This window comes from Petromyzon marinus, unplaced genomic scaffold (genome assembly GCF_048934315.1).
Source record: "Petromyzon marinus isolate PM22_M1 ecotype Great Lakes invasive population unplaced genomic scaffold, UKy_Petmar_22M1.pri1.0 PM_G_Scaffold_141, whole genome shotgun sequence".
Lineage (NCBI taxonomy): Eukaryota > Metazoa > Chordata > Hyperoartia > Petromyzontiformes > Petromyzontidae > Petromyzon > Petromyzon marinus.
Window position 1 is genome coordinate 22,325 of NW_027422697.1, and position 24,286 is coordinate 46,610.

A 24,286-nucleotide genomic window follows, 5' to 3' on the forward strand; every position below is an offset into this window, starting at 1 on the left:
GTTAAAAAGGGTAAAACCTATTCCTATATCTTGTTTCTGGCAAAGGAGGTCTCATAACGTATTGGTATTGTTACTACTCACGGAAGTTTAGAACCCACGAAGAATTGTCACGTACGCTTCATGGGAGCACGTGCAGCTGTTGCTCATTGTGAGCCATGACCTATCTGCTGCGGGGTCAGAGGCCTCCCACAAGCCGTTCCCATCACGCTGTCTGGCGATGCAACGACCTGTCTAGAATGTGGGGGGTGGGGGTGGTGATGCCCGAGAGAAGGGGCCATCGGACTTTATTGTCTCTTCTTAAAGTAATCCGTTTATTTTACAGCTTTATTTCTGGCCACGTGGTGGGAGTGAGTCACCGACTCGACGAGTGAGGAGCAAAATCATAACGAAGCTGGCACTCCTGCACGAATGTTTTGTGTTTTCCTTGCAAGCACGAGGAATCCGCAACAACAATATTACTCTTTGGTTCTATTGGGTAAAGTCACGTAGGTGAAAATTTTGTTATTTTATTTTCACCTACGTGACTTTACCCAATAGAACCAAAGAGTATGGATCCTAGCAGTCACGAAAGCTTTAAATCTAGAAACAACAATATTGTCATATTCTTCTTAAATGTTGATTTAAAGCTTCCGTGACTGCAGGGATTCATATTCTTGGTTCGTTCGGTAAAGTCACCACGTAGAAGGGAAACAATAAAATAATACAAATATAAAACAATACAATTCTCACGACGTTTCGACTGCAACACAAGCAATCATCATCAGGTGTGAAAACCACAGCAAGACATTTTTTTAAGTGGCGTTTTTTTTTTACGTTAGCACCATGGAGAGCGATTTGGCAGTTATTTAGATAGACGAGTCCATCTATGTTCGGAAAAGAGGAAGGGCGAGACGAAAATAATGGATGCGGTCTGAAAGCCACCGTAAGCGTGAACAATCAATTAAATGAGATATTGAGTTTTAATTATAAGTTAATATCTTTCTAATGCATTTTCCTACAGATTCCCTTTTTCAAATCTGTTTTGACGGCAGGAATGTTTGCTTATCAGAAATTGGGTTGCCTTCCCAGACATTGTCATTGGAGACGTGGACAGCCCGTGCTGTGCTGACACTCCAGACAACTCACAGACCAGGCCAACTTCAAAATGCAAAGTCAGATGTGGAACCCGACACACGCACACACACACGATGCATAACATCTTGATTTGAATATTTCCTCGATTTGACTTCCCCTGTGCCATTTTAAGGAATAAACATTAGCCACGAATTGATGTTCGCCAATATCATTGCATTCCGGGTTTGAAACGTGACGTTGACAGCACTGAGTCACGGGGGCTGCTGGCCAGCTGCCGCACCGGGAGGTCAAATCTAAGCGACGACCTCTCTGGACTGCCAGTCCAGCTGCTGGCCACTGTGCCAGTGTGCCAGTGGCCAGCAGCTGGACTGGCAGTCCAGAGAGGTCGTCGCTTAGATTTGACCTCCCGGTGCGGCAGCTGAAATCATCGGGCAGGGATTATAAATCTCCCTCCCCCACCCCCACCGCTCTCGACCTCTGTCCACGCAGTTAAGTCGATCGGCAGGTGACGTTCGGTGGGGTAAAAGTATGGCTACTCCCAGACATCTCAGCAGTGTGGGAGCGCCATGGTTGACGAGATGTTAGCTACCTCGCCTGGTACGCAGGAGGTCGTGGGTCGCGGATCCCTACAAATACTCGCGATCATCAAGTTCCATACCCCCCACCCCCCATGGTTGTTGCATCGCTAGCCCCTAAGAGACGGGTGACGGCTTGCCATCCCCTGCCAGACACGCTCAGCCAGTTTTCTCGGGCGAGCGTGGAGGATGGGGTCTGGGATTCTCAACATTGACCTAATTCATGATTATTGACGCGGGGCATGATTGAGTTCAACTGGCTTGGCAATGTGGCACTTTTGATTTAAAGATTTCGTGACTGCAAGCGATTCATAGACTCGGTTCTTTGGGTAAAGTCACGTAGAAGGGAACCGAATAACGGCCGTCGCATTTTTTTTCACACTACCCTTACCCGTGCCAGGCTAGGTGCGCCGCGAGGCCCCGCGCAGAGCGCGCGAAGGCGCGCAGACACCAGGCGTTAGGGGTTCGCAGACCGGGACGGACAATGGACGCTCCGCCTGTGCTCCCCGGCGCACTCCGCTCGCCGCGTGACACCGCACGTGACACCGCACGTGACACACCGCACGTGACACCGCACGTGACACCGCACGTGACACACTGAACGTGACACCCCGCACGTGACACCGCACGTGACACCGCACGTTGACACCGCACGTGACACCGCACGTGACACCGCACGTGACACAGCGCGTGACGCCGTGCGTGACACCGCACGTGACACCGCACGTGACACCGCACGTGACACCGCACGTGACACCGCACGTGACACCCCGCGAGTCCGGCGTGAGACAGCTACACCACCAACGCGCCTGGCGTCGCGAGGAGAGATCCGTCGATAGATGAGCCACCGATGCCTGTGTTGGGCCCCCCCCTCTTGTTCTCAACGGGGCGACTGAATGTTGTTAAGGCGACGGCTGTGTTGTGGCGAGGCACGTGGAGTGACGTCGCTTGATGCAGCGCTGCACTTGATGCAGCTGGCTTCAGGGCCTCCAGAGAGCATCTCGTGGAAGCACGGCGCTACAGAGAAAACGCGTCGCGGTGTGAACACGTGCCGAGCGAGGGCTTACCGTGTACCGGCTCATATTGTTAACGAGCTTATTTGTCCGTCCCAAGGACAGTAAATCTGACATATTCAAGAGAAAAATTGTTCAGCTCATGATTATTAATGAGGGGGGGGGTTGCCCCGAGTGGAGTGACGTCACCCCCTCATTGGTTATTGGGGAGGGGTGCGGCACGTGGAGTGACGTCACCCCCTCATGGTTATTGGGGAGGGGTGCGGCACGTGGAGTGACGTCACACACGGGACACACATTCTTGGCTTGTCACGCGACTGATACTTCACGAACGTTTTCTTGCTCATTTACATTTTTCGCACATTTTCAAAAGCGGCAAAAATAAACAGCTCCCAAGAGGATAGACCGATTTGGCTCCTCGAGGCGATCAGCCTCGCTCACAGACGCACCGCAGTCACGGCAACAGAGCCTAACCCGCCTCCTCCTCCCCCTCCACGCTACTCGCGCAAAGCACAACACACGCATTCGATGCCCAACATTTGGAGCACGCGGAGCGAAACGTCGGACAATCGCACAACTCGGCAAAAGCAACGGGCAAGCCGTGCGGCAGCAGCAGCAGCAGCAGCGCAACCGGCGAGACGCTCGCCGACCACAATGTAAACGCGCACAATCCGACGGAGGTCATTCGGCGCATCTTCACGATTCAGCGAGCAGACCGCGCGGGACGCCCACGTGTCCATCTCGCGGGAATCCGCACTTTTGTTATTTTAGTCCCACTAACAAAGAGCCACCCGCCGTCCCTCCGCCGGCACCCCCCAAGACAAAGGTCCCCCGCGTGGACCTCCGCGGGCCGTCGGGGCGAGCGCGGTTTCGCGAGCGGCGCCTGCGAAAGTCGTCAAGGCTACACGAGTAGGGGGGAGGTGGGTGGCCGGCGCCACGCGCCCGACCGCCTTTGTCTCCCTCGCGGCGATCTTTTTACGCACGGCACCAGGAACTCCTGGGGAGGGGGGCCTAGCACCGGTCCGGATAAATCATCGCTTGCTTGTTGGCCATCGCTCCCCCCCGTGCCGCAGGACTCGCCCACGCGCACACAGCGAGAGCGGCGCGTCTGTTTGGCGGGGCCGCCGGTTAGCACCTCGGCATCTGCAGAGGGGACTGACTTGCTGCGGCCTTCGCTGGGAAAAAAAAAAACAAATAAAACACAGCGAACGAAATCTCCTCGCGTCCGATTGGCGACGGTTGGCTACGTGCGGTGCGAAAGGAGCCCAACGTACATACGGTGCAAAAATTTACGCACCGCCGGGGGAAGCTCCCGCCACGCGGCGACGAAACGTCGGGCATCGCCGTGCGGGGCAGATGCACGGCGGGCACAGCCCGTGAACACGGCGCAGGGACCCGCGTGCAGCCCAGCGCGGATTGTTTCAAGGGAGGCAGAACGTGCGAATGAATACGAGGGAGCATTTACAATGCCACTCGTAGTTTGGATGTTTACATGAGGTCATTTTTTGGCGTGCGATTCTCCAAAGCGAGGCAGGTTTCAGGGCTTGCTTAATATCGGGGGATGCCAGGAGGAGGTGGTGCTGTGGGCTTGTGCCTGAGAAGCATTCGGGAGGTGACAGGACAGCGGTGCATTTAAAAAAACACACACACACAAACCTTGCCGCTGACATCTGTGAGTGTGACTCTCTCGTACGAATGGGTTGTCTCCGGGTTCTCCGGTGTCTCTCCCCGCCACGTGCCACAACTCGTAAAGGGAATTAAAATGGGGGGTGTTTTTTATCGGTTTCCGTCGCTGCTTATTTTCACGGGAATAAAAATACAAAAATTACCACAGCCCTCGAGGAGAGGGGGGGTCCCATCCGCCGTCGGGGTGCGTGTTGCTCTGCTTCCAATTAGCTCCGCCGTGTCGTCGTCGGCGCCGCCAGCGGCGCCAGAGGCACCCACGACACCGCCGCCATCGCCGCCGCCGCCACCACCATCACCGGCGACATGGGGCCATCTGTCCCACAATTTGAGCAGCTGTTCTCCAACCCGAGTCTCGAGCTCCTGTGATGGACATTCCCAGAGTGGTAAATAGTCGGCCTCAGCAACGACGCCACGTCATGCCAACGTCACCGCCGCCACGTGCCCTCCCACGACATCATCGCAATCGCAGAAATAAACCCACGACCGCACGCACCGCAACTACCGTCACAAGCACCGCTACCCATCATCACCGTCACACACGTGCCACAAACAAAGACAACAAAGACCCTCACCCCCCGTATAGCTAACCGCTACAGTATCGCTCCCCACACGTGCCACCACCGACTGTATCACGGGCACCGCCATCACAACCACCACCGTCATGCGCAGATGTAACCACACAAAAGGTGGTAACTGAACGTGTGCCAACTTTCCGTTTAAAATCACCGACTCAAAGAGAGCTGAGAAAATGTGGCCGTTCTGACAGACGGCGGTGAAACGAGGACGCAACAGTAGGCCGGTTTCGTCGGCATGAGGAATCATCAGCGCACCAGCAATCATTGTTCGCTGCTGCCATATTCCCCCGGGAGAACCCTGCACGGAGAAACTTGTACCCCGACACTCTGTGGAAATGCAATTAGCACTCGCCTAGAGGCGACAATTTTTGGGACGGCCGTAATTTTCTCAAATGTCTGCAGCCGGCGATCCGAGTGACATTTGCCGCCCCAAATACCTATTTTTTTTAGCCCGTATTGATGTTTCCGTTCGGAATGGATTTGACCCAGGGCACACTACCGGGAAAGGATGCAGAGTCAAGGATAGCATGTGCGGGGTGTGTACGGTCAAGGATCAAGCGGTGCGCGAAAAGGGAAGCGATGTCAGGACGGAGGTTCGCCAAGAGGAGGGGCATGGCTCAAGACGGACAGCGGGAAGAGATGAGGGAGAAAGGCAGGGAGAGAGGAGGAGGGGGAGAAGGAATGACGAGAGGGTGATGACGATGATGAGAGTGGAGGGAAGACAGAGAACGAATGAGCCAGACGTGCGCTGCAAAGAGCTCTGTGTGTTGTGGAATGGCTTCAGCCGTGGAAAGCTTCTCGAACTACATGGGGGGAAGGGGGGGGGACGGGCGCTCACCTGCCCGTCACGGCTCACCTGCACCCTCTTGTTGTTGTTGTTGTTACACTACGGGTTGAGCAGGGTGCTGCACCTGCCGGAAGGGGATTCTGCCCCAGGTACAGCCGCAGCACCCGAAACGGCTCCGCCCAGCGTGGGGGAGCCCCCGGTCTCCGACACCGCTCCTTGCCGATCTCCGACACCGTCCGTGCGTAGCCCTGGCAACACGGCCGCCGCCACGCCCCAACCCGGGGCCGCTCGGCTCGTCGTGCGTCGGCCCTACGGCGCGTCGTGTTTTTTGTGGTTTTTAACGGATTTTTTTATTTTTTACTTACCAGGTTTAGAGGCCCGCTGAGCCACACGGCGCTTTTTCAGAAAGCGACCCGGCCAACGAGTTAGCGCCGCTCAACGAAACGACTCGTCGTGTGGGAATTTGCGGCAGCCAAATGCTCTAAGTTTTTCTAAATGTGGAAGGGAAAAACCGGAGGACCCGGGAGAGTAATCCGCACGATCGCGGGAAGAGATAGAAGAGACACGCAAACTCCAAATATACAGCAGCAGCAGCAGGCGTCACGGTCGGGATCGAACCCACGACCTCCCGCGTAGCAGGCAAGGTAGTTAACATCTCCTGGCCACCATGATGATGAGAGACACGAAAACTCCAAATATACAGCAGCAGCAGCAGGCGTCAAGGTCGGGATCGAACCCACGACCTCCTGTAGACCAGGCGAGGAAGTTGACATCTCCTAGCCACCATGATGATGAGAGAGACACAGACTCCAAATATACAGCAGCAGCAGCAGGCGTCAGGGTCGGGATCGAACCCACGACCTCCTGTAGACCAGGCGAGGAAGTTGACATCTCCTAGCCACCATGATGATGAGAGAGACACAGACTCCAAATAAACAGCAGCAGGCGTCAGGGTCGGGATCGAACCCACGACCTCCCGCGTAGCAGGCGAGGTAGTTAACATGTTGCCTTCGTTCGTGATGGCCCTGCACTGCGACAACAGCGCCAACAACACCAAACGTACCGAACAATTCACAATCCAGAATCTTTATTTAAATTGCGGGAGGATTCCGATGAGATCTACGAAGATCCGTTTGACAGATATGTCCAGTTTGGTCCGGGTCGTTACGATCCACCTCCGCCGCCCCTCCAACCACCTCCATCACCACCACCATCACCACCACCATCACCTCCATCACCACCACCATCACCACCACCATCACCACTACCACCATCACCACCACCATCACCACTTCAACCATCACCACCACAATCACCACTATCATCACCACCACCACCATCACCACCACCACCATCACCTCCATCACTACCACCATCACCACTACCATCACCATCATCACCACCACCATCACCACCACCATCACCACCACCTCCATCACTACCACCATCACCACTACCATCACCACCATCACCACCATCACCACCACCATCACCACCACCACCATCACCACCATCACCACCACCATCACCACTATCATCACCACCACCACCATCACCACCATCACCACCACCACCACCACCCCTGCCAAACCTGGAAGCGTCCGGAGCCCCGCACGGAGAAGACGAGGTGGACGACGGCGCACGAACGGGAAAACGCTCCCGTTCAGTTTCGTCGGCCAGACGGCCCTCTGCTGCGACAGCTCCAGGCTGCGCACGTTGCTGCTCTTCGCGACGAAGCGGCGCTCGCTCGCGGAGAGACGGAGGCTTCAGCCGGTGGGCGGCGAAACCGGCGAGAGCGGACGGGCAGGCAAACGAGTGAACGGCACACCGCGAGGGGGTTCGCGTCGGCCGAAGGGGTTCGTTCGTGGGGCGTAGCAGCCAGCCAGCAGCAGCAGCCGATCTGGGCGAGGGCGAGGAGGACGTGGATTGGGGCACGTTCTCAGCGGTGCGGCGCTGCGTGGAGGAAGTCCTTTGGGAAAAGTTTCCTCCGCGAATCTGGCCGTCGCCCGATGACGCCGGTTGCAATTGCCGGCGAAACGACGTCGCGGTGTGGATTGTAAATGTCGTGGCCTTTGCTCTCCGGCACACAGCGCCCGGTGTGAGACTGTACTGGTGACGAATTGGCACGTTCTGTTTACATACTCTTTGGTTCTATTGGGTAAAGTCACGTAGTAGGTAAAAAATAAAATAACAAAAGTCACGACGTTTCGGCCACAACACAAGCGGCCTTCATCAGGTGAAGGGACGAGACTGTCTGGAGGACAGCCTCGTCATGATTTTTGTTATTTTATTTTTTATACCTACGTGGTGACTTTACCCAATAGAACCAAAGAGTATGGATCCTAGCAGTCACGAAAGCTTTAAATCTACGTTCTGTTTACGTCACAAACCTTACTAATTGGCTGTGTCGGGTGGTGGTGGTGGGTGTAACAACACGCATTTATAGTTTACGCGATCTGGTGATGTTGCCGCGTGCCGTGATGCCGTGCGTGTGACGACGACAATACAGAAGAGGGGCTAAACACGTGGTATGGACACAAACCACGTGATAGGAAGTTCTAGAAGGGTTGCTGTTGATGCTGCTGCACATGACGACGCTGTGTCACGATGCGCTGTGCGATGAAACAGGCGACGCTTTGTGTGTGTGTGTGTGTGACGCCGACGATCCAGGAAGGGCTACGCACGTGCATTGGGCACATTCTCAGAGGTGACAGCTGGACGAAAGGAAGCTGTGTGCACGCTGAGCTTCTTTCGCACCGCAACACAATCATCATCAATCATCATCAATCATCATCATGCTTGTGTTGCAGTCGAAACGTCGTGAGAATTGTATTGTTCTATATTTGTATTATTTTATTGTTTCCCTTCTACGTGGTGGTGACTTTACCGAAAGAACCAAGAATATGTATCCCCGCAGTCACGAAAGCTTTAAATCAAAATTTATTTCGCAACCGTTCGCAGCCAAACCACGCAAATCGTAAGTGCGGGTGAAGGACAAGCAAACTAAACACGACAAACAGTTCGAAATAAAATTTTAAAGTTTTTCAAAATTCTCGAAGGGTTTGGGGGATGTTGGGGAAAGAGGCACTGAGAGAAGTCTGCTGCATGAAGAATTGGAAGGCACCAGGCAGGGAGGAAGAAAGTTGATGGATCCGACAAGATATAAGGCGGCCGTGATTTCCCACCGCTGGGCAGAGGACTCAAGAGAGGGTTTGCAGTGCGAGGAGCTGACGCGGCTCATCTCCGCGCACGGACAAACTTACACACACAAAGCCCCGAACTGCACACCACCACCGGTGTGATGTACCAGTAACGAATTGTAAATGTTGTAGTGGGTTTACTCTCCAACACACCACCGGAGTGCAGTACCAGTAACGAATTGTAAATGTTGTAGTGGGTTTACTCTCCAACACACCACCGGTGTGCAGTACCAGTAACGAATTGTAAATGTTGTAGTGGGTTCACTCTCCAACACACCACCACCGGTGTGATGTACCAGTAACGAATTGTAAATGTTGTAGTGGGTTTACTCTCCAACACACCACCCGTGTGCAGTACCAGTAACGAATTGTAAATGTTGTAGTGGGTTTACTCTCCAACACACCACCGGTGTGCAGTACCAGTAATGAATTGTAAATGTTGTAGTGGGTTTACTCTCCAACACACCACCGGTGTGCTGTATCAATAACGAATTGTAAATGTTGTAGTGGGTTTACTCTCCAACACACCACCGGAGTGCAGTACCAGTAACGAATTGTAAATGTTGTAGTGGGTTTACTCTCCAACACACCACCGGTGTGCAGTACCAGTAACAAATTGTAAATGTTGTAGTGGGTTTACTCTCCAATACACCACCGGTGTGATGTACCAGTAACGAATTGTAAATGTTGTAGTGGGTTTACTCTCCAACACACCACCGGTGTGCAGTACCAGTAACGAATTGTAAATGTTGTAGTGGGTTTACTCTCCAACACCCACCGGTGTGCAGTACCAGTAATGAATTGTAAATGTTGTAGTGGGTTTACTCTCCAACACACCACCGGTGTGATGTACCAGTAACGAATTGTAAATGTTGTAGTGGGTTTACTCTCCAACACACCACCGGTGTGCAGTACTAGTAACGAATTGTAAATGTTGTAGTGGGTTTACTCTCCAACACACCACCGGTGTGCAGTACCAGTAACGAATTGTACATGTTGTAGTGGGTTTACTCTCCAACACACCACCGGTGTGCAGTACCAATAACGAATTGTAAATGTTGTAGTGGGTTTACTCTCCAACACACCACCGGTGTGCAGTACCAATAACGAATTGTAAATGTTGTAGTGGGTTTACTCTCCAACACACCACCGGTGTGATGTACCAGTAACGAATTGTAAATGTTGTAGTGGGTTTACTCTCCAACACACCACCCGTGTGCAGTACCAATAACGAATTGTAAATGTTGTTGTGGGTTTACTCTCCAACACACCACCGGTGTGATGTACCAGTAACGAATTGTAAATGTTGTAGTGGGTTTACTCTCCAACACACCACCGGAGTGCAGTATCAGTAACGGATTGTAAATGTTGTAGTGGGTTTACTCTCCAACACACCACCGGCGTGCAGTACCAGTAACGAATTGGCACGCTTTGTTTACATGAATAACCCTACTAATTGGCTGTCGGGTGGTGGCGGATTTAACGGCACATTTATATTGATGCGATTTAACCTTAAAATCATCATTACGGATAATAATGGTTGCGGACGCCTACTGACTACGTGTTGAACTGGTTTCAGAGTGATATGTAATCGTGTTTTTATTTCTCCTGTCAAGCCACGGACGTGACACGACCTCTCACATCCACGTTGCAAGTATAGCGAATTGACGATCTAAGCCAATGATGTATATAGAGGTCTATTTACACTCACCTAGAGACCTACAGACCTCTACATTCACACAGAGACCCACAGATCGTTGCTATCTACACAACTGCCACCGACCTCCCTGCCCGATAAATAACGTGAAAACGATCATGGCCTCACATCTTGGTCACAAGCAACTCCTCGGTTTGTCTCGGCCCCACCTCCACCACCACCACCGGCTCCACCACCACCGGCTCCACCACCACCACCACCACCGCCACTCATCCGGCAACGATCGGCCATCCACGAAGCCGCCGCCGCGGCCGCCGCCGGGGGCGAAAACCTCGCCGCGGGAGCGATCGGCATCGTCGGCCGCCGGCCGATGCCGGCGGGCCGCCGCAGGCCGAGGGCCTCGTCCTCGCGGGCCAGCGCCGCGACGACGGCGCTCACCGTCGCCTCATCCGCCTGCGACGGGGCGCGCGACGGCTCCCGCATGCGGCGCGCGAACAGCGCGCGCCACTTCTGCCGCAGCCGCAGCAGCAGGTTCGCCGCCTGGCGGGGGGGTAGGGGAGCGGAGCGGAGGGCGTGAACGAGGATCAATCGCCCGGCGTTTTTGAGGCAGCAGCGGCGAGGGTTGTGGGCGGTGACTCCTCTACTTAAGGGACGAGTTATAGGCTCCGGGGGTCTGTTCGTAAAAGCCGATTTGTCCGTAAGTGCCAACTGTACCCCTGTCGATTCCTAACGGCGTCGTACGGCACTGCGCGCTGAGCACCGGGAATGGCTTTAAAAGTTGTGTAACCTCCCGTCAGATGTGGGTGCCACTGGGCTCTTCGCGTTCTACAGATGCAGAAGCCACCACCGCCGTCTATTGCACAGCAGTTGAGCTCGCGACTCTCGGTCCGAATAGGCAACTGGACATACGGACCGGGTTTGTTCGTAAGTCGAACATTCGTAAGCAGAGGAGTCCCTTTATGTGTGCATGTTGAACTTCTTTCGCACTGTACGTAGCCAACCTTGCTAATTGGAGGTGAAGGGTGAAGGAAAGGGAAAAAACTCAAAACAAAAAGCAGTTTTAAAGAAAGAAGTTGATTGCGGCGCCAATGTTCTAAAACTCCCCGGCCGCAAGAGTCGAGGGGGAGCCGTACCCCTGGTACGCCACAAGGCAGTAGAGCAAAGTGGACTGATCTCCATCTGTTTCCATCTGTGCGGGGATAGAGCGTTGCCCCCTCGCGCAAGGCGTGGGTTTTCTTCGGGTGCTCCCGTTTCCTCTCACACGTGAATAATAAACACGACTCATCGCCGATTTGCTAAAAAAATATCTTGAAATAAAAACTCAATTACAGGACCCTCCCGAAAAAGAGTCCTACAGCTCCTGGATAAACAAGTAAATTACTATAAGTACATTTGTATTATATTCTTGGTTCTTTCGGTAAAGTCACATAGAAGGGAAACAATAAAATAATAAAAAAATGAAGCAATAAAATTCTCACGACGTTTCAACTGCTACAGAAGCAATCATCATCATGTGTGAAAACCACAGCAATAATTTTTTTTTTAATTTTCTTGCTGTGGTTTTCACACCTGATGATGATTGCTTGTGTTGCAGTCGAAACGTCGTGAGAATTTTGTTTTATATTTTTATTATTTTATTGGTTGCCTTCTACATGGTGACTTTACCGAAAGAACCAAGAATATGAATCCCTGCAGTCACGAAAGCTTTAAATAAAAATTTACATTTGTAGTGATACGTAGATCCTTGTTTCCCCAGGAAAGCCTCGTCCACTCTTCTGCAAACTAAAACTAAACTTTCTATTTCACCGGGTAAGGCCCACTGAGCTAGAGAGATATTTTTCAGAACCTGGCCACAAATAATATCTCAACAAAGCGGCTTATCACGTGGACACTAATAGCGGCCAAATACTCGGCATGCGTGCTCATTCTAAACGCGGAGGGAAAAACCGGAGATCCCAGGGAAAAATCCACACGACCAAGGGGGGAAACACGCAAACTGCAAACATAGAGCAGGCGTCAGGGTCGGGATTGAACCCACGCGCTCCCTTCATACCAGGCGACGTAGTTAACATCTCGTAACCGTGGGGCCCCACAGAGACACACGCACCTTCACACGGAGACCCATAGACTAGCAACAGAGGTCGGTTGTAATTAAGCCGGGATGTAATTACATACAAACAAAACGCGCACCAGGGTAAATGTGATGGGGTGTGTTTGTACGGCCATCGGTAGCCGGGGTCGAAACCATCAAGTCGCCACAGCTGTGCGCACCGCGGTGTAATCGCAGGCGGTCAAAAAAATCGGGTCGTGAAACCCAGGATTCTCAGCCGTCTCGGCGAAGCGCTCCACGCAGCCGGCTCTTAAGAACAACGCGACAGCCTCATCCGACTGTTGGCTTCTTGTCGGGTATTTTGCGTGTTCACAGCCTCACTCGTGCTGGGAATGTGCACCGTGAGACAGAGCGACGCACACGTGCACGAGAAAACACGCACGGGCTAATGACATATTCTTAGCTCTTTCGGTAAAGTCACCACGTTGAAGGGAAACAATAAAATAAATATAAGACAATAAAAATTATCACGACGTTTCGACCATAACACAAACGGTCGTCATCAGGTGTGTTGGTCTGCATTAATTAATTTATTTTTAAATGGTGTATTTGTTTATTTATAAAAACACGTCAGCGCCACGCGCAGCGATTCGGCAGTTTATTTAGAAGGACTAGTCCATCTATGTTCAGGGGGGGTACCTCAGTGTTTAGTCCTTGATGAACCAAGTCTTCAATGATTGCGATGGTGTCAGGTAATCGCAATCATTGAAGACTTGGTTCATCAAGGACTAAACAGAGGTACCCCCCTTGAACATAGATGGACTAGTCCTTCTAAATAAACTGCCGAATCGCTGCGCGTGGCGCTGACGTGTTTTTATAAATAAATACACCATTTAAAAATAAATTAATTAATGCAGACCAACACACCTGATGACGACCGTTTGTGTTATGGTCGAAACGTCGTGATAATTTTTATTGTCTTATATTTATTTTATTATTTTATTGTTTCCCTTCAACGTGACTTTACCGAAAGAGCTAAGAATATGAATTACTGCAGTCACGAAAGCTTTAAATCAAAAGGTTAATGACAGTTTCACACGCAGCAGCAGCAGCAGTAGTAGTAATCGTGCTTTCGCGACCAATATTACAGATAAAAGGTTTTTTTTATGGGTTAGATCGCGTAAATATAAATGTGTCGTTAACCCAGCACCACCCGACGAGGCAAATTAGGAAGATGTGTCACGTGTCACGTAAACGTGCCAATCAGTTACACCTTTGGGCCACTTTCTGGCAAAATGTCGTCACAGTAGTCAAATTGTGAATGTTGTGGATTCACTCTCCGACACACCGGTGGGCTGAAGTCGTAACTAATTTGCACGTATTGTTCGACGTGACAAACCTCACTAAAATTGGCTGTCGGGTGGTGGTGGTGGTGGGTTAACGGCGGATTGACATTGAACACAATCTGACCCCAAACAAAAACCATTATTGTGAGGTTCATGACATCATACTAAACTGTTCAGAAAGCAGAGGGAGGGCTTGGGGCAGGAGCGTTGCCACGGTCAAGAAGCGAAGATGAACGGTCAGGAATGATAACGGAGCGGGAGCCAAGGGACGCGGACGTGTCCGAGAGCACGTCCACCGTGCAGACGGAGCGATGAGAGTTTGCGTCCAGCTGCGGAACGGGTTGTTGTTGTTGTTCTTGTTGTTGTTGTTCTTGTTGCACTGCACGATTGAGAGAGGTGGTGGCGGCGGCGGCGGCGGTGGCGGCATGGGGAGGCTTTCATCCAGCAGTGACAAAAGCCAACTCTACACATTCACCATCCAGCAGTGGATACGACCATGGCTGATGACGACGACGACGACGATGGTGGCGGTGGCGGCGTCACTCACCTCGGGGTCCAACTTGAAGTTGATCCACTCGTCTAGATGCAGAACGGCCGTGTTCACCTCCTCCTCAATCTCGTTGTCGCCGCTATCGGGTAGAATCCCCTCCACTGCACACGCACACGCGCAAGTTCACGCAAGACGCGGTCACCGTAGCAGCCGTGACCACTGGCCCGTGACCAATGAGCCGTGACCACCGGCCCGAGACCACCGGCTCATAAACACCGAGCCGTGACCTGCACACGAGCCAAATTCATCGGCATCATCGATGTAAACACTATAAATTTAAAACTCATTTCTTTAGAACTGCTTTTTGTGTTTTAGTTTATTGTTGTTCCTCCGCACCTCCGATTAAGCACGGTTGGCTACGCTAGGTACAGTGTGAAATAAGTTCAACATACCTATACACTACTTTTATTTTAGCCGGTATAAGGCCCACTGAGCTGTGTAGCTCTTTTTCAGATGCAACCTGCGGCAAATGATAGCTCAACAGTGGCTTGACATGTGGACATTTACAGCAGCGAAAAAAAAATTTTGATTTAAAGCTTTCGTGACTGCAGGGATTCATATTCTTGGTTCTTTCGGTAAAGTCACCACGTAGGGGTTCTTTCTGGCTGGTAACATTTCAAAACAACTTGACCCTCGTCTGTAACAACATCAAACAGGATAGCCCTGTCACAAAGATTTGTGTCGAGTATTTGGCCGCTAAACATCGGTGATGAATATTCTGAACCAATCCCCCGGACTCCCGTTGGGTCGACTCAGCCTGAAATGAGCGCCTTGTGCCGTGTGCAAACATCATCGGGGTGCGGTGGTGCCCACACCTCCCCTTCTTGAGCCACGTCAACCACAATCGACGATCGCTGAGAGCACTCTCCACAACAGTTTCTCTTAGAATTTTTGACTTGAAACTTTCGTGACTCGCAGAGATTCATATTCTTGGTTCTTTCGGTAAAGTAACGTAAAAAAAATGTTGATTAAAATTGTTTCTACATCACTATACCTCCTTTGCCAGTACCAAAATGTAATAATAGGGTTTTTCCCCTTTTTTCTGTCAAAAAAGGTTTCAGTTTTGCTGCCAGAAAACAGGGTAAAAACCCTATTATAATATTTTGGTACTGACAAAGGAGGTCTAATGATGTAGATGCTCACCCCGAGCCCTCATTAATTTGATAGTGGCATTGTCTTTGAGCTGAACGCCTTGTGGTGTCATCTGGTCGAGCACCAATTGGGTCGAGGCTCAAAAGAAAGCCGTCCCTTGGTGTGGACCAATCAGTTTCAAGGACAATGCATCATATTATCATAGTAGTTTTTTTGTTTGCATTTCGACTGCAGGTATTGCGGTTAATGCAGTAACATGAATCCTTGTTAAAAGGTTTCAGTTTTTTTTGCCAGAAAAAAAGGGGAAAAACCCTACTATTAAAAAGTTTCTGTAGAACACAGGAGAAATTTGTCTTAGGTGGTATTAGCGAGGAGCGGCAGTGTAGCGGTCAGCAGGCTGCACTGCAAAACCCGGCGACCCGAGTTCGATTCTGGCTCACGGCCACCGGTGACAATTATCTGAACCGCTCCCGGGCCTCCCCTATGTCGACCCTAGGTCGACTCAGCCTCAAAGGAGCACCAGGCGCAGTGTGCAAACATCACCACTGGGGACAGAAAGGTGGCCTCACGTGGCGCTGGCCACCCACCCTGGCGGCCTTCATCGCCGCTTGCTAACAACACTTGCCCCAAAGCTATCTTGAGGTCTACACGGGGTATATCTGCCTTAGTCTGGCGGTGCAAAGTGTTTACGGTGAAGGTGGAGCGGCGGCGGCTGTTGTTGGCAGTGGCGATCGGTGGCGGTGTCTATCGATGGTGGTGGCATTTGGCGGCCGGCATCGTTGGTAGCGGCGGCGGAGGCGGTGAGGCGAGGGGGGGCCCCGGCGAACAGAGCCACCGCCACGGGGCTCACGGCCGTGACGCAGCGAGCAATTGGCAGGCGGTGCACTCGCGTCATCTCGCCGAACACGAGCCAGTCGGTGGGAAGCGCCGCCACCCCCTGTGGAACGCCCTCCTGCTGCGAGGGGGGAGGACCGCGCACGATAAGGGAGACACGGGGAGGTGAGAGCGGGCAGGGGGTGTGGGAAAGCAGAGACGGCCGATGTTTAAGACGTCGTGTGTTCGCGAACGGCGACGTCTCATCGGTTACTCCGATACCGTCTCACCCGCCTGTTGACCTTTGTGAAGCAGCATCCCTTGCAAACAATGCTTCCAATTGGCTCTCGTCAACTTTGCGTGCCATTTGACTGAATGATGATACCCCCCCCGCTTACGGTGACTGTTTCAGTTTCATTTTGATTTAAAGCTTTCGCAACTGCAGCGATTCATATTCTTGGTTCTTTCGGTAAAATCACCACCGCGTTAGAAGGGAAACGATAAAATAATAAAAATGTAAAACAATAAAATTCTCACGACGTTTCGACTGCAACACAAGCAATCATCATCAGGTGTGAAAACCACAGCAAGACATTTTATTAAGTGGCGTTTTGTTTTTAACGTTAGCACCACGGAGAGCAATTTGTCAGTTATTCAGATGGACGAGTCCATCTATGTTCGGAAAAGAGGAGGGGGGGAGACGAAAATAATGGATGCGGTCTGAAAGCCACCGTAAGCGTGAACAATCAATTAAATGAGATATTGAGTTTTAATTACGAGTTAATATCTTTCTAATGCATTTTCCTACAGAAGGGAAACGATAAAATAATAAAAATGTAAAACAATAAAATTATCACGACGTTTCGACTGCAACACAAGCAATCATCACAGACACACGCACGCACGCACACGCACACACACGCGCACATACGGACACGTGCACGCACGGTGGTACCTTATTGAAGACGCACTGGTCGGGCACGCAGGAGGAAGGGTGGAGGTGCACCTTACGCTCCAGCCTCGTGGTGAGCGTTTGAGTGGTGCGATCCACGTGGATCACGTTGGGGTAGAGCCCCGCCACCAGCGCCGCCTTTACCGCCGGCCACTTCTCCGAGTTCGTGTTGAGGTCGCGGATGTCGCCCACGCCTCTCGGCCGCACGAAACCTGGCGCACGATTATTATTATTATTGTTGTTGTTGTTGTTAGTGGTGTGACTGTCAGTGACACTGGTTTACACAGGAAAGATAACCGTGTTTTAAAACGTAACTGTAAAATAATTTACATTTTACCAGTTGAGGCCCCACTGAACCACGTAGCTATTTTTCAGAGGCAACCTGGACACAAATGATAGCGCAACAGTGGCTAATCATCACGCGGAGATTTAAAGCAGTAGCAAAAATACTCTAAACGTGTGCCATTTCATGGGACATCCTTTGGCAGTACTAAAATATGAGAAGAGGTTTTTTTAATCATGTCACTGCATTAACCACAATGCTTGTGGTCAGAATGCAAACATTGGTGTGGACCAATCGGTTTCTAGGACAATGCATATATTCTTCGACCACATCAATTCCATACACCCAGCCATCAGATTTACCATGGAGGTCGAAAAAGATGGCAAGCTACCTTTTTTGGATGTCTTAATTAAAAGGAGACATGATGGTTCAATGAGCCACTCTGTCTACAGGAAAGCTACCCATACAGATGCTTACTAGAAACCGGATTCCCACCACCATCCATCCCAGAAGAATTCTCTCATCAAGACTCTGTACCATAGAGCCCAATGCATATCCGACCAGGAACACATTACCAGTGAACTCAAGCACGTACACCAGGCTCTCAGGGCTAATGGTTACTCTGACTACACAATCCGCAAAGCCATTACTCCAGTCATGAAGAAGGATCCTCTTGTGGAGCCACTCAAAACCATCACCTAACCCTACATTGCAGGGGTCACTAAAAAGATCTCCAAAATCCTGAATAAACACAAGATCCAGGTCCGATTCAAGACAGTACATAAAATCCGTGATTTAGTTCCATCTGTAAAAGATGCTGTTCCAGACATACAGTACCCGGGCGTTTACAAACTAAAGTGCCTCTGTGGTAGTAGCTACATTGGAGAAACCAAACGACATATCTCGGACCGCATCCGCGAACATAAAGCAGACTTGAAACACGGTAGGACGAACTCCTCTGCCGTGGCAGATCACTGTTATAATTCAGTGGGCTCACATGACATTGACTTCTCCAAGACGGAGGTTCTTTGCAAACCAACCGGCTACCATGAGAGATTCGTTCATGAGGCCATTCACATATACAAGCACAGAGACAATTTCAACCGAGAAGATGGATTCTGGCTTAGTAACCATTGGAAAGATGTTTTAAATCATTTCTGTTCTTAATTAATTTATTTTACAATGACCTTCAGACCGCAGCTCTTTCGCCAGCATTGACTCTTAATACCTCTCACACCACGGTTAATGGTATGGTTTACAACATGGAGTATAATAGCGCCTCGCAGCTGTCTCTCTCTCTCCCTCCTCTGTTCCGACTATGGATGAACTCGTACGTCTGAACGGGGCCCGTAGCTATTCGTGTTGCTAAAGTTGAGGGTAAGAATCCACCCATTTTTTCGCCATATAGCATTGTGATATATAACGACTTATTGTTGGTAGCTTAGCTGATTGGAGAATATAGAGTTTATTGATAACATTAAGGTAATTTATATTTTAGTTTTTTATTGGTTCACTATATAGTACTGTGAATAGCTCAGATGTGTAGGCCTTGACTTCAACATAGTCATTTCTGTGACCAGTCACTAGCTAATTACTCAGTTATTTCAATGCTAAATTCGCCTAGTTATTTCAATGCTAAATTCTCCTGTTTGATTTGTACTAAGTGCCTCGGTGAATGTGTATGCTCTGACTTTAACGTAGCTATTTCTGTGACCAGTTACAAGCTAATCACTCAGCTATTTCAATGCTAAATTATATGCTAATTCCTTTGTCAAGGGGTGCCTCTGCGGATATGTATGCTTTAACTTAGCTATTTCAATGCTAAATTCTATGCTAATTCCTTTGTCAAGGGGTGCCTCTGCGGATGTGTATGCTTTAACTTTTAACATAGCTATTTCTGTGACCAGTCACAAGCTAATCACTCAGCCTTTTCAATGCTAAATTATATGCTAATTCCTTTGTCAAGGCGCTTTGTTTCCTCTCACACAGCTTAAAGGTCGTGATCTGAACGTGGCTCTTTCACTCCAGCGCTGTCCTACCAGACAGTCTCGTCCGTTCACCTGATGAAGGCCGCTTGTGTTGTGGCCGAAACGTCGTGAGAATATTATTGTGTTATTTTATTTGATCAATTTATTATTTTATTCTCATTCTACGTGACTTCACCGAAAGAACCAAAGAAGATGAATCATTGCAGTCACGAAAGCTTTAAATCGAAATTTAATGCATATATTATCAGAGTGTGTTTTTTGTTTGCGTTTTGACTGCAGGTATTGTGGTCAACGCAACCATGACTCCTTGTCTTAAAAAAGGTGTCAGTTTTGTTGCCAGATAAAAGGGTAAAAAAACAATGATCAACCATAAGACAATTTAGATTAAAGTTATCAGGCCAACTCCGCACTTTTGCGAGAAACATGGCTTCACCAATGATCTTAACACCTGTTGTTGTTGCCAGAAAAAATGGGAAAACAAATTCTGACACGTGTGACATTGATTCTCAATGTGGAGGGAGGACCCGGAGAAAAATCCACGTGACCACGGAGAGAGAGACACGCAAACTCCAAATATACAGCAGCAGCAGGCGTCAGGGTCGGGATCGAACCCACGACCTCCTGTGTACCAAGCGAGGTCGTTAACATTTTCCCACCATGGCACAGAAGGGTCCTGCCTAGTTTTTGTGGTAGAGGTGCGATGATGTTGCCGCTCCGTGTGTGTGATCCCAATTGAGTAATTTATAGATAATTGTTTTACAGCATTGGGATGTTTGACCAATATCAGTTACATTTTATGCTAATATTTATTTACTTACTATCAATGGCAGAGCCAGGCTTTTCAGGAAGGTGGGGGCAACCCCTCCAGCAATTAAAAATTGTCCCTTGCTCTTTATTCGACGCGTGTGCGGTGATCGAGGGGTGAATTTGAACCCCGTTTTGTGATCAGCATCGCGCTCGCTGAAGGTGTTGATGCCTTCAGCGAAGTCGTGTCCTGTATATACGCAACTGCGCACAATTCTGTGAGTCGCTTATAACCGCTTTGCCGTTACTTATTGCCAATTGTGGACTCAGACTATTAACCTATCATCTCATAGAGTCCCTGGCACGTAGTAATAATATGGGGGTTGCAAAATGCCGATTTATTACCAATAAACCCCAATGATCCGATCGAAATTAGGGATTTCGATCGGATCATTGGCTGGGCACGTGCCACCCCCCCCCCCCTACTGGCTCCGCCAGTGCTTACTATGGGATGAAATCAGAGAAACCAGAGGAAACTGTACAAACAAATAAACTGCACACAGAAAGTCGCCAAAATCAGAAATCGAACCCAGACCCTGTTTGCTGTGATGCACAAGTGTTGACACTGCAGTGTGTGTAAGGCTGCCAACCTGCCGGGAGAGTTAGTGCAGAATTCTCAACAATAAGAAGAGACGGACCACAATATATATTCCGAGTTTTTTTTTTCCCTTAAATCAATCCTCAATATCATTCCCATCGTGCCACAAGCATCGTGACGTGAGATGCGTCATCCTTTCAGAGGTCTCTCAACCATCCGTGATGGAGAGCGACCAACGGAGGCGGATATCGTAGAGCTACTACAGAGCTCCCGTTCAAGTGACCTCCAGTTGACACGTCGCTCTGTTGTATGAGACTAATATCAGTTGCATGACGGTCAAACTGAAAAATGTTAAATTCTCAGAGCTGGAATCTTAGCCAAATTAAGTGCAGAAGCAAATTTAATAGGATTTATTTTGTGTGCGGTCATTTGGTGACCTGGCCGAGACCGTAAACTTGCTACACTTAAGAAGCCGGTTTAATCATAACTCAGTGTCTGTGAGGCTAGGGATCTCTTTGTAATGTCTATGGGTCTCTGTAAATCTATGGGTCTCGATGCGAGTCATGAGTAGCCGGGATGAGACCTTCAGCTACCTTACACTTGAGCACCCGGCATTGTTACAGCTCAGTCCCTGTGACACTATGGATCTCAATCTAATGTCTGCAGGGTCTCCGTACATTTATGGGTCTCTATGTGAGTCTATTGGTCTCTGTGTGAGTCTGTGGGTCTCTGTGTGAGTCTATGGGTCACTATGTGAGTCTATGTGTCTCTATGTGAGTCTATGGGTCTCTATGTGAGTCTATGGGTCTCTATCTGAGTCTATGGGTCTCTATGTGAGTCTATGGGTCTCTATGTGAGTCTATGGGTCTCTATGTGAGTATTTGAGTCTCTATGTGAGTCTATGGGTCTTTATGTGAGTCTATGTGTCACTGTGTGAGTCTATGGGTCCCTATGTGAGACTATGGGTCTCTATGTGAGTCTATGGGTCTCTATGTGAGTATTTGAGTCTCTATGTGAGTAAATGGGTCTCTATCTGAGTCTATGGGTCTCTATGTGAGTCTATGGGTCTCTATGTGAGTCTATGGGTCTCTATGTGAGTATTTGAGTCTCTATGTGAGTCTATGGGTCTCTATGTGAGTCTATGGGTCTCTATGTGAGTATATGGGTCTCTATGTGAGTCTATGGGTCTCAATGTGAGTCTATGGGTCTCTATGTGAGTCTATGGGTCTCTATGTGAGTCTATGGGTCTCTATCTGAGTCTATGGGTCTCTATGTGAGTCTATGTGTCTCTATGTGAGTCTATGGGTCCCTATGTGAGTCTATGGGTCTTTATGTGAGTCTATGGGTCTCTATGTGAGTCTATGGGTCCCTGTGTGAGTTTATGGGTCTCTATGTGAGTCTATGGGTCTCTATATGTGAGTCTATGGGTCTCTATGTGAGTCTATGGGTCTCTTTGTGAGTCTATGGGTCTCTATGTGAGTCTATGGGTCCCTGTGTGAGTCTATGGGTCTCTATGTGAGTCTATGGGTCCCTGTGTGAGTTTATGGGTCTCTATGTGAGTCTATGGGTCTCTATATGTGAGTCTATGGGTCTCTATGTGAGTCTATGGGTCTCTATGTGAGTCTATGGGTCTCTTTGTGAGTCTATGGGTCTCTATGTGAGTCTATGGGTCTCTATGTGAGCATTTTAGTCTCTATGTGAGTCTATGGGTCACTATGTGAGTCTATGTGTCTCTATGTGAGTCTATGGGTCTCTATGTGAGTCTATGGGTCTCTATGTGAGTCTATGGGTCTCTATGTGAGTCTATGGGTCTCTATGTGAGTCTATGGGTCTCTATGTGAGTCTATGGGTCTCTATGTGAGTCCATGGGTCTCTATGTGAGTCTATGGGTCTCAATGTGAGACTATGGGTCTCTATGTGAGTCTATGGGTCTCTATGTGAGTATTTGAGTCTCTATGTGAGTCTATGGGTCACTATGTGAGTCTATGTGTCTCAATGTGAGTGTATGGGTCTCTATGTGAGTGTATGGGTCTCTATGTAAGTCTATGGGTCTCTATGTAAGTCTATGGGTCTCTATGTGAGTTTATGGGTCTCTATGTGAGTCTATGGGTCTCTATGTGAGTCTATGGGTCTCTATGTGAGTCTATGGGTCTCTATGTGAGTCTATGGGTCTCTATGTGAGTCTATGGGTCTCTATGTGAGTCTATGGGTCCCTGTGTGAGTTTATGGGTCTCTATGTGAGTCTATGGGTCTCTATGTGAGTCTATGGGTCTCTATGTGAGTCTATGGGTCTCTATGTGAGTCTATGGGTCCCTGTGTGAGTTTATGGGTCTCTATGTGAGTCTATGGGTCTCTATGTGAGTCTATGGGTCTCTATGTGAGTCTATGGGTCTCTTTGTGAGTCTATGGGTCTCTATGTGAGACTATGGGTCTCTATGTGAGTCTATGTATCTCTATGTGAGTCTATGGGTCTCTATGTGAGTCTATGGGTCTCTATGTGAGTATTTGAGTCTCTATGTGAGTCTATGGGTCTCTATGTGAGTCTATGGGTCTCTATGTGAGTCTATGGGTCTCTATGTGAGTCTATGGGTCTCTATGTGAGTCTATGGGTCTCTATGTGAGTATATGGGTCTCTATGTGAGTCCATGGGTCTCTATGTGAGTCTATGGGTCTCTATGTGAGTCTATGGGTCTCTATGTGAGTCTATGGGTCTCTATGTGAGTCTATGGGTCCCTATGTGATTCTATGGGTCTCTATGTGAGTCTATGGGTCTCTATGTGAGTCTATGGGTCTCTATGTGAGTATTTGAGTCTCTATGTGAGTCTATGGGTCTCTATGTGAGTCTATGGGTTTCAATGTGAGTCTATGGGTCTCTATGTGAGTCTATGGGTCCCTATGTGAGTCTATGGGTGTCTATGTGAGTCTATGGGTCTCTATGTGAGTCTATGGGTCTCTATGTGAGTCTATGGGTCTCTATGTGAGTCTATGGGTCTCTATGTGAGTCTATGGGTCTCAATGTGAGTCTATGGGTCTCTTTGTGAATCTATGGGTCCCTATGTGAGTCTATGGGTCTCTATGTGAGTCTATGGGTCTCTATGTGAGTCTATGGGTCCCTATGTGAGTCTATGGGTCTCTATGTGAGTCTATAGGTCCCTGTGTGAGTTTATGGGTCTCAATGTGAGTCTATGGGTCCCTGTGTGAGTTTATGGGTCCCTATGTGAGTCTATGGGTCTCTATGTGAGTCTATGGGTCTCTGTGTGAGTCTATGGGTCTCTATGTGAGTCTATGGGTCTCTATGTGAGT

At 49.5% G+C, this 24,286-nt stretch overlaps 1 protein-coding gene across 1 annotated transcript in view; it reads right to left on the bottom strand.

Moving 5' to 3' along the window:
- Positions 1 to 10,368: 10,368 nt before the first annotated feature.
- The window catches only part of LOC142910376 (3'-5' RNA helicase YTHDC2-like), a 52,144-nt gene continuing 38,226 nt past the window's right edge, over positions 10,369 to 24,286 (bottom strand). Inside the window, exons 21-24 of the mRNA XM_076059985.1 lie at positions 17,374 to 17,582; positions 16,296 to 16,560; positions 14,511 to 14,614; positions 10,369 to 11,107 (exon numbers count right to left, since the gene is read on the bottom strand). Coding sequence (XP_075916100.1) covers positions 10,724 to 11,107; positions 14,511 to 14,614; positions 16,296 to 16,560; positions 17,374 to 17,582 — 962 coding nt within the window. The 3' untranslated portion in view covers positions 10,369 to 10,723. The remainder of the gene's footprint in view (positions 11,108 to 14,510; positions 14,615 to 16,295; positions 16,561 to 17,373; positions 17,583 to 24,286) is intronic.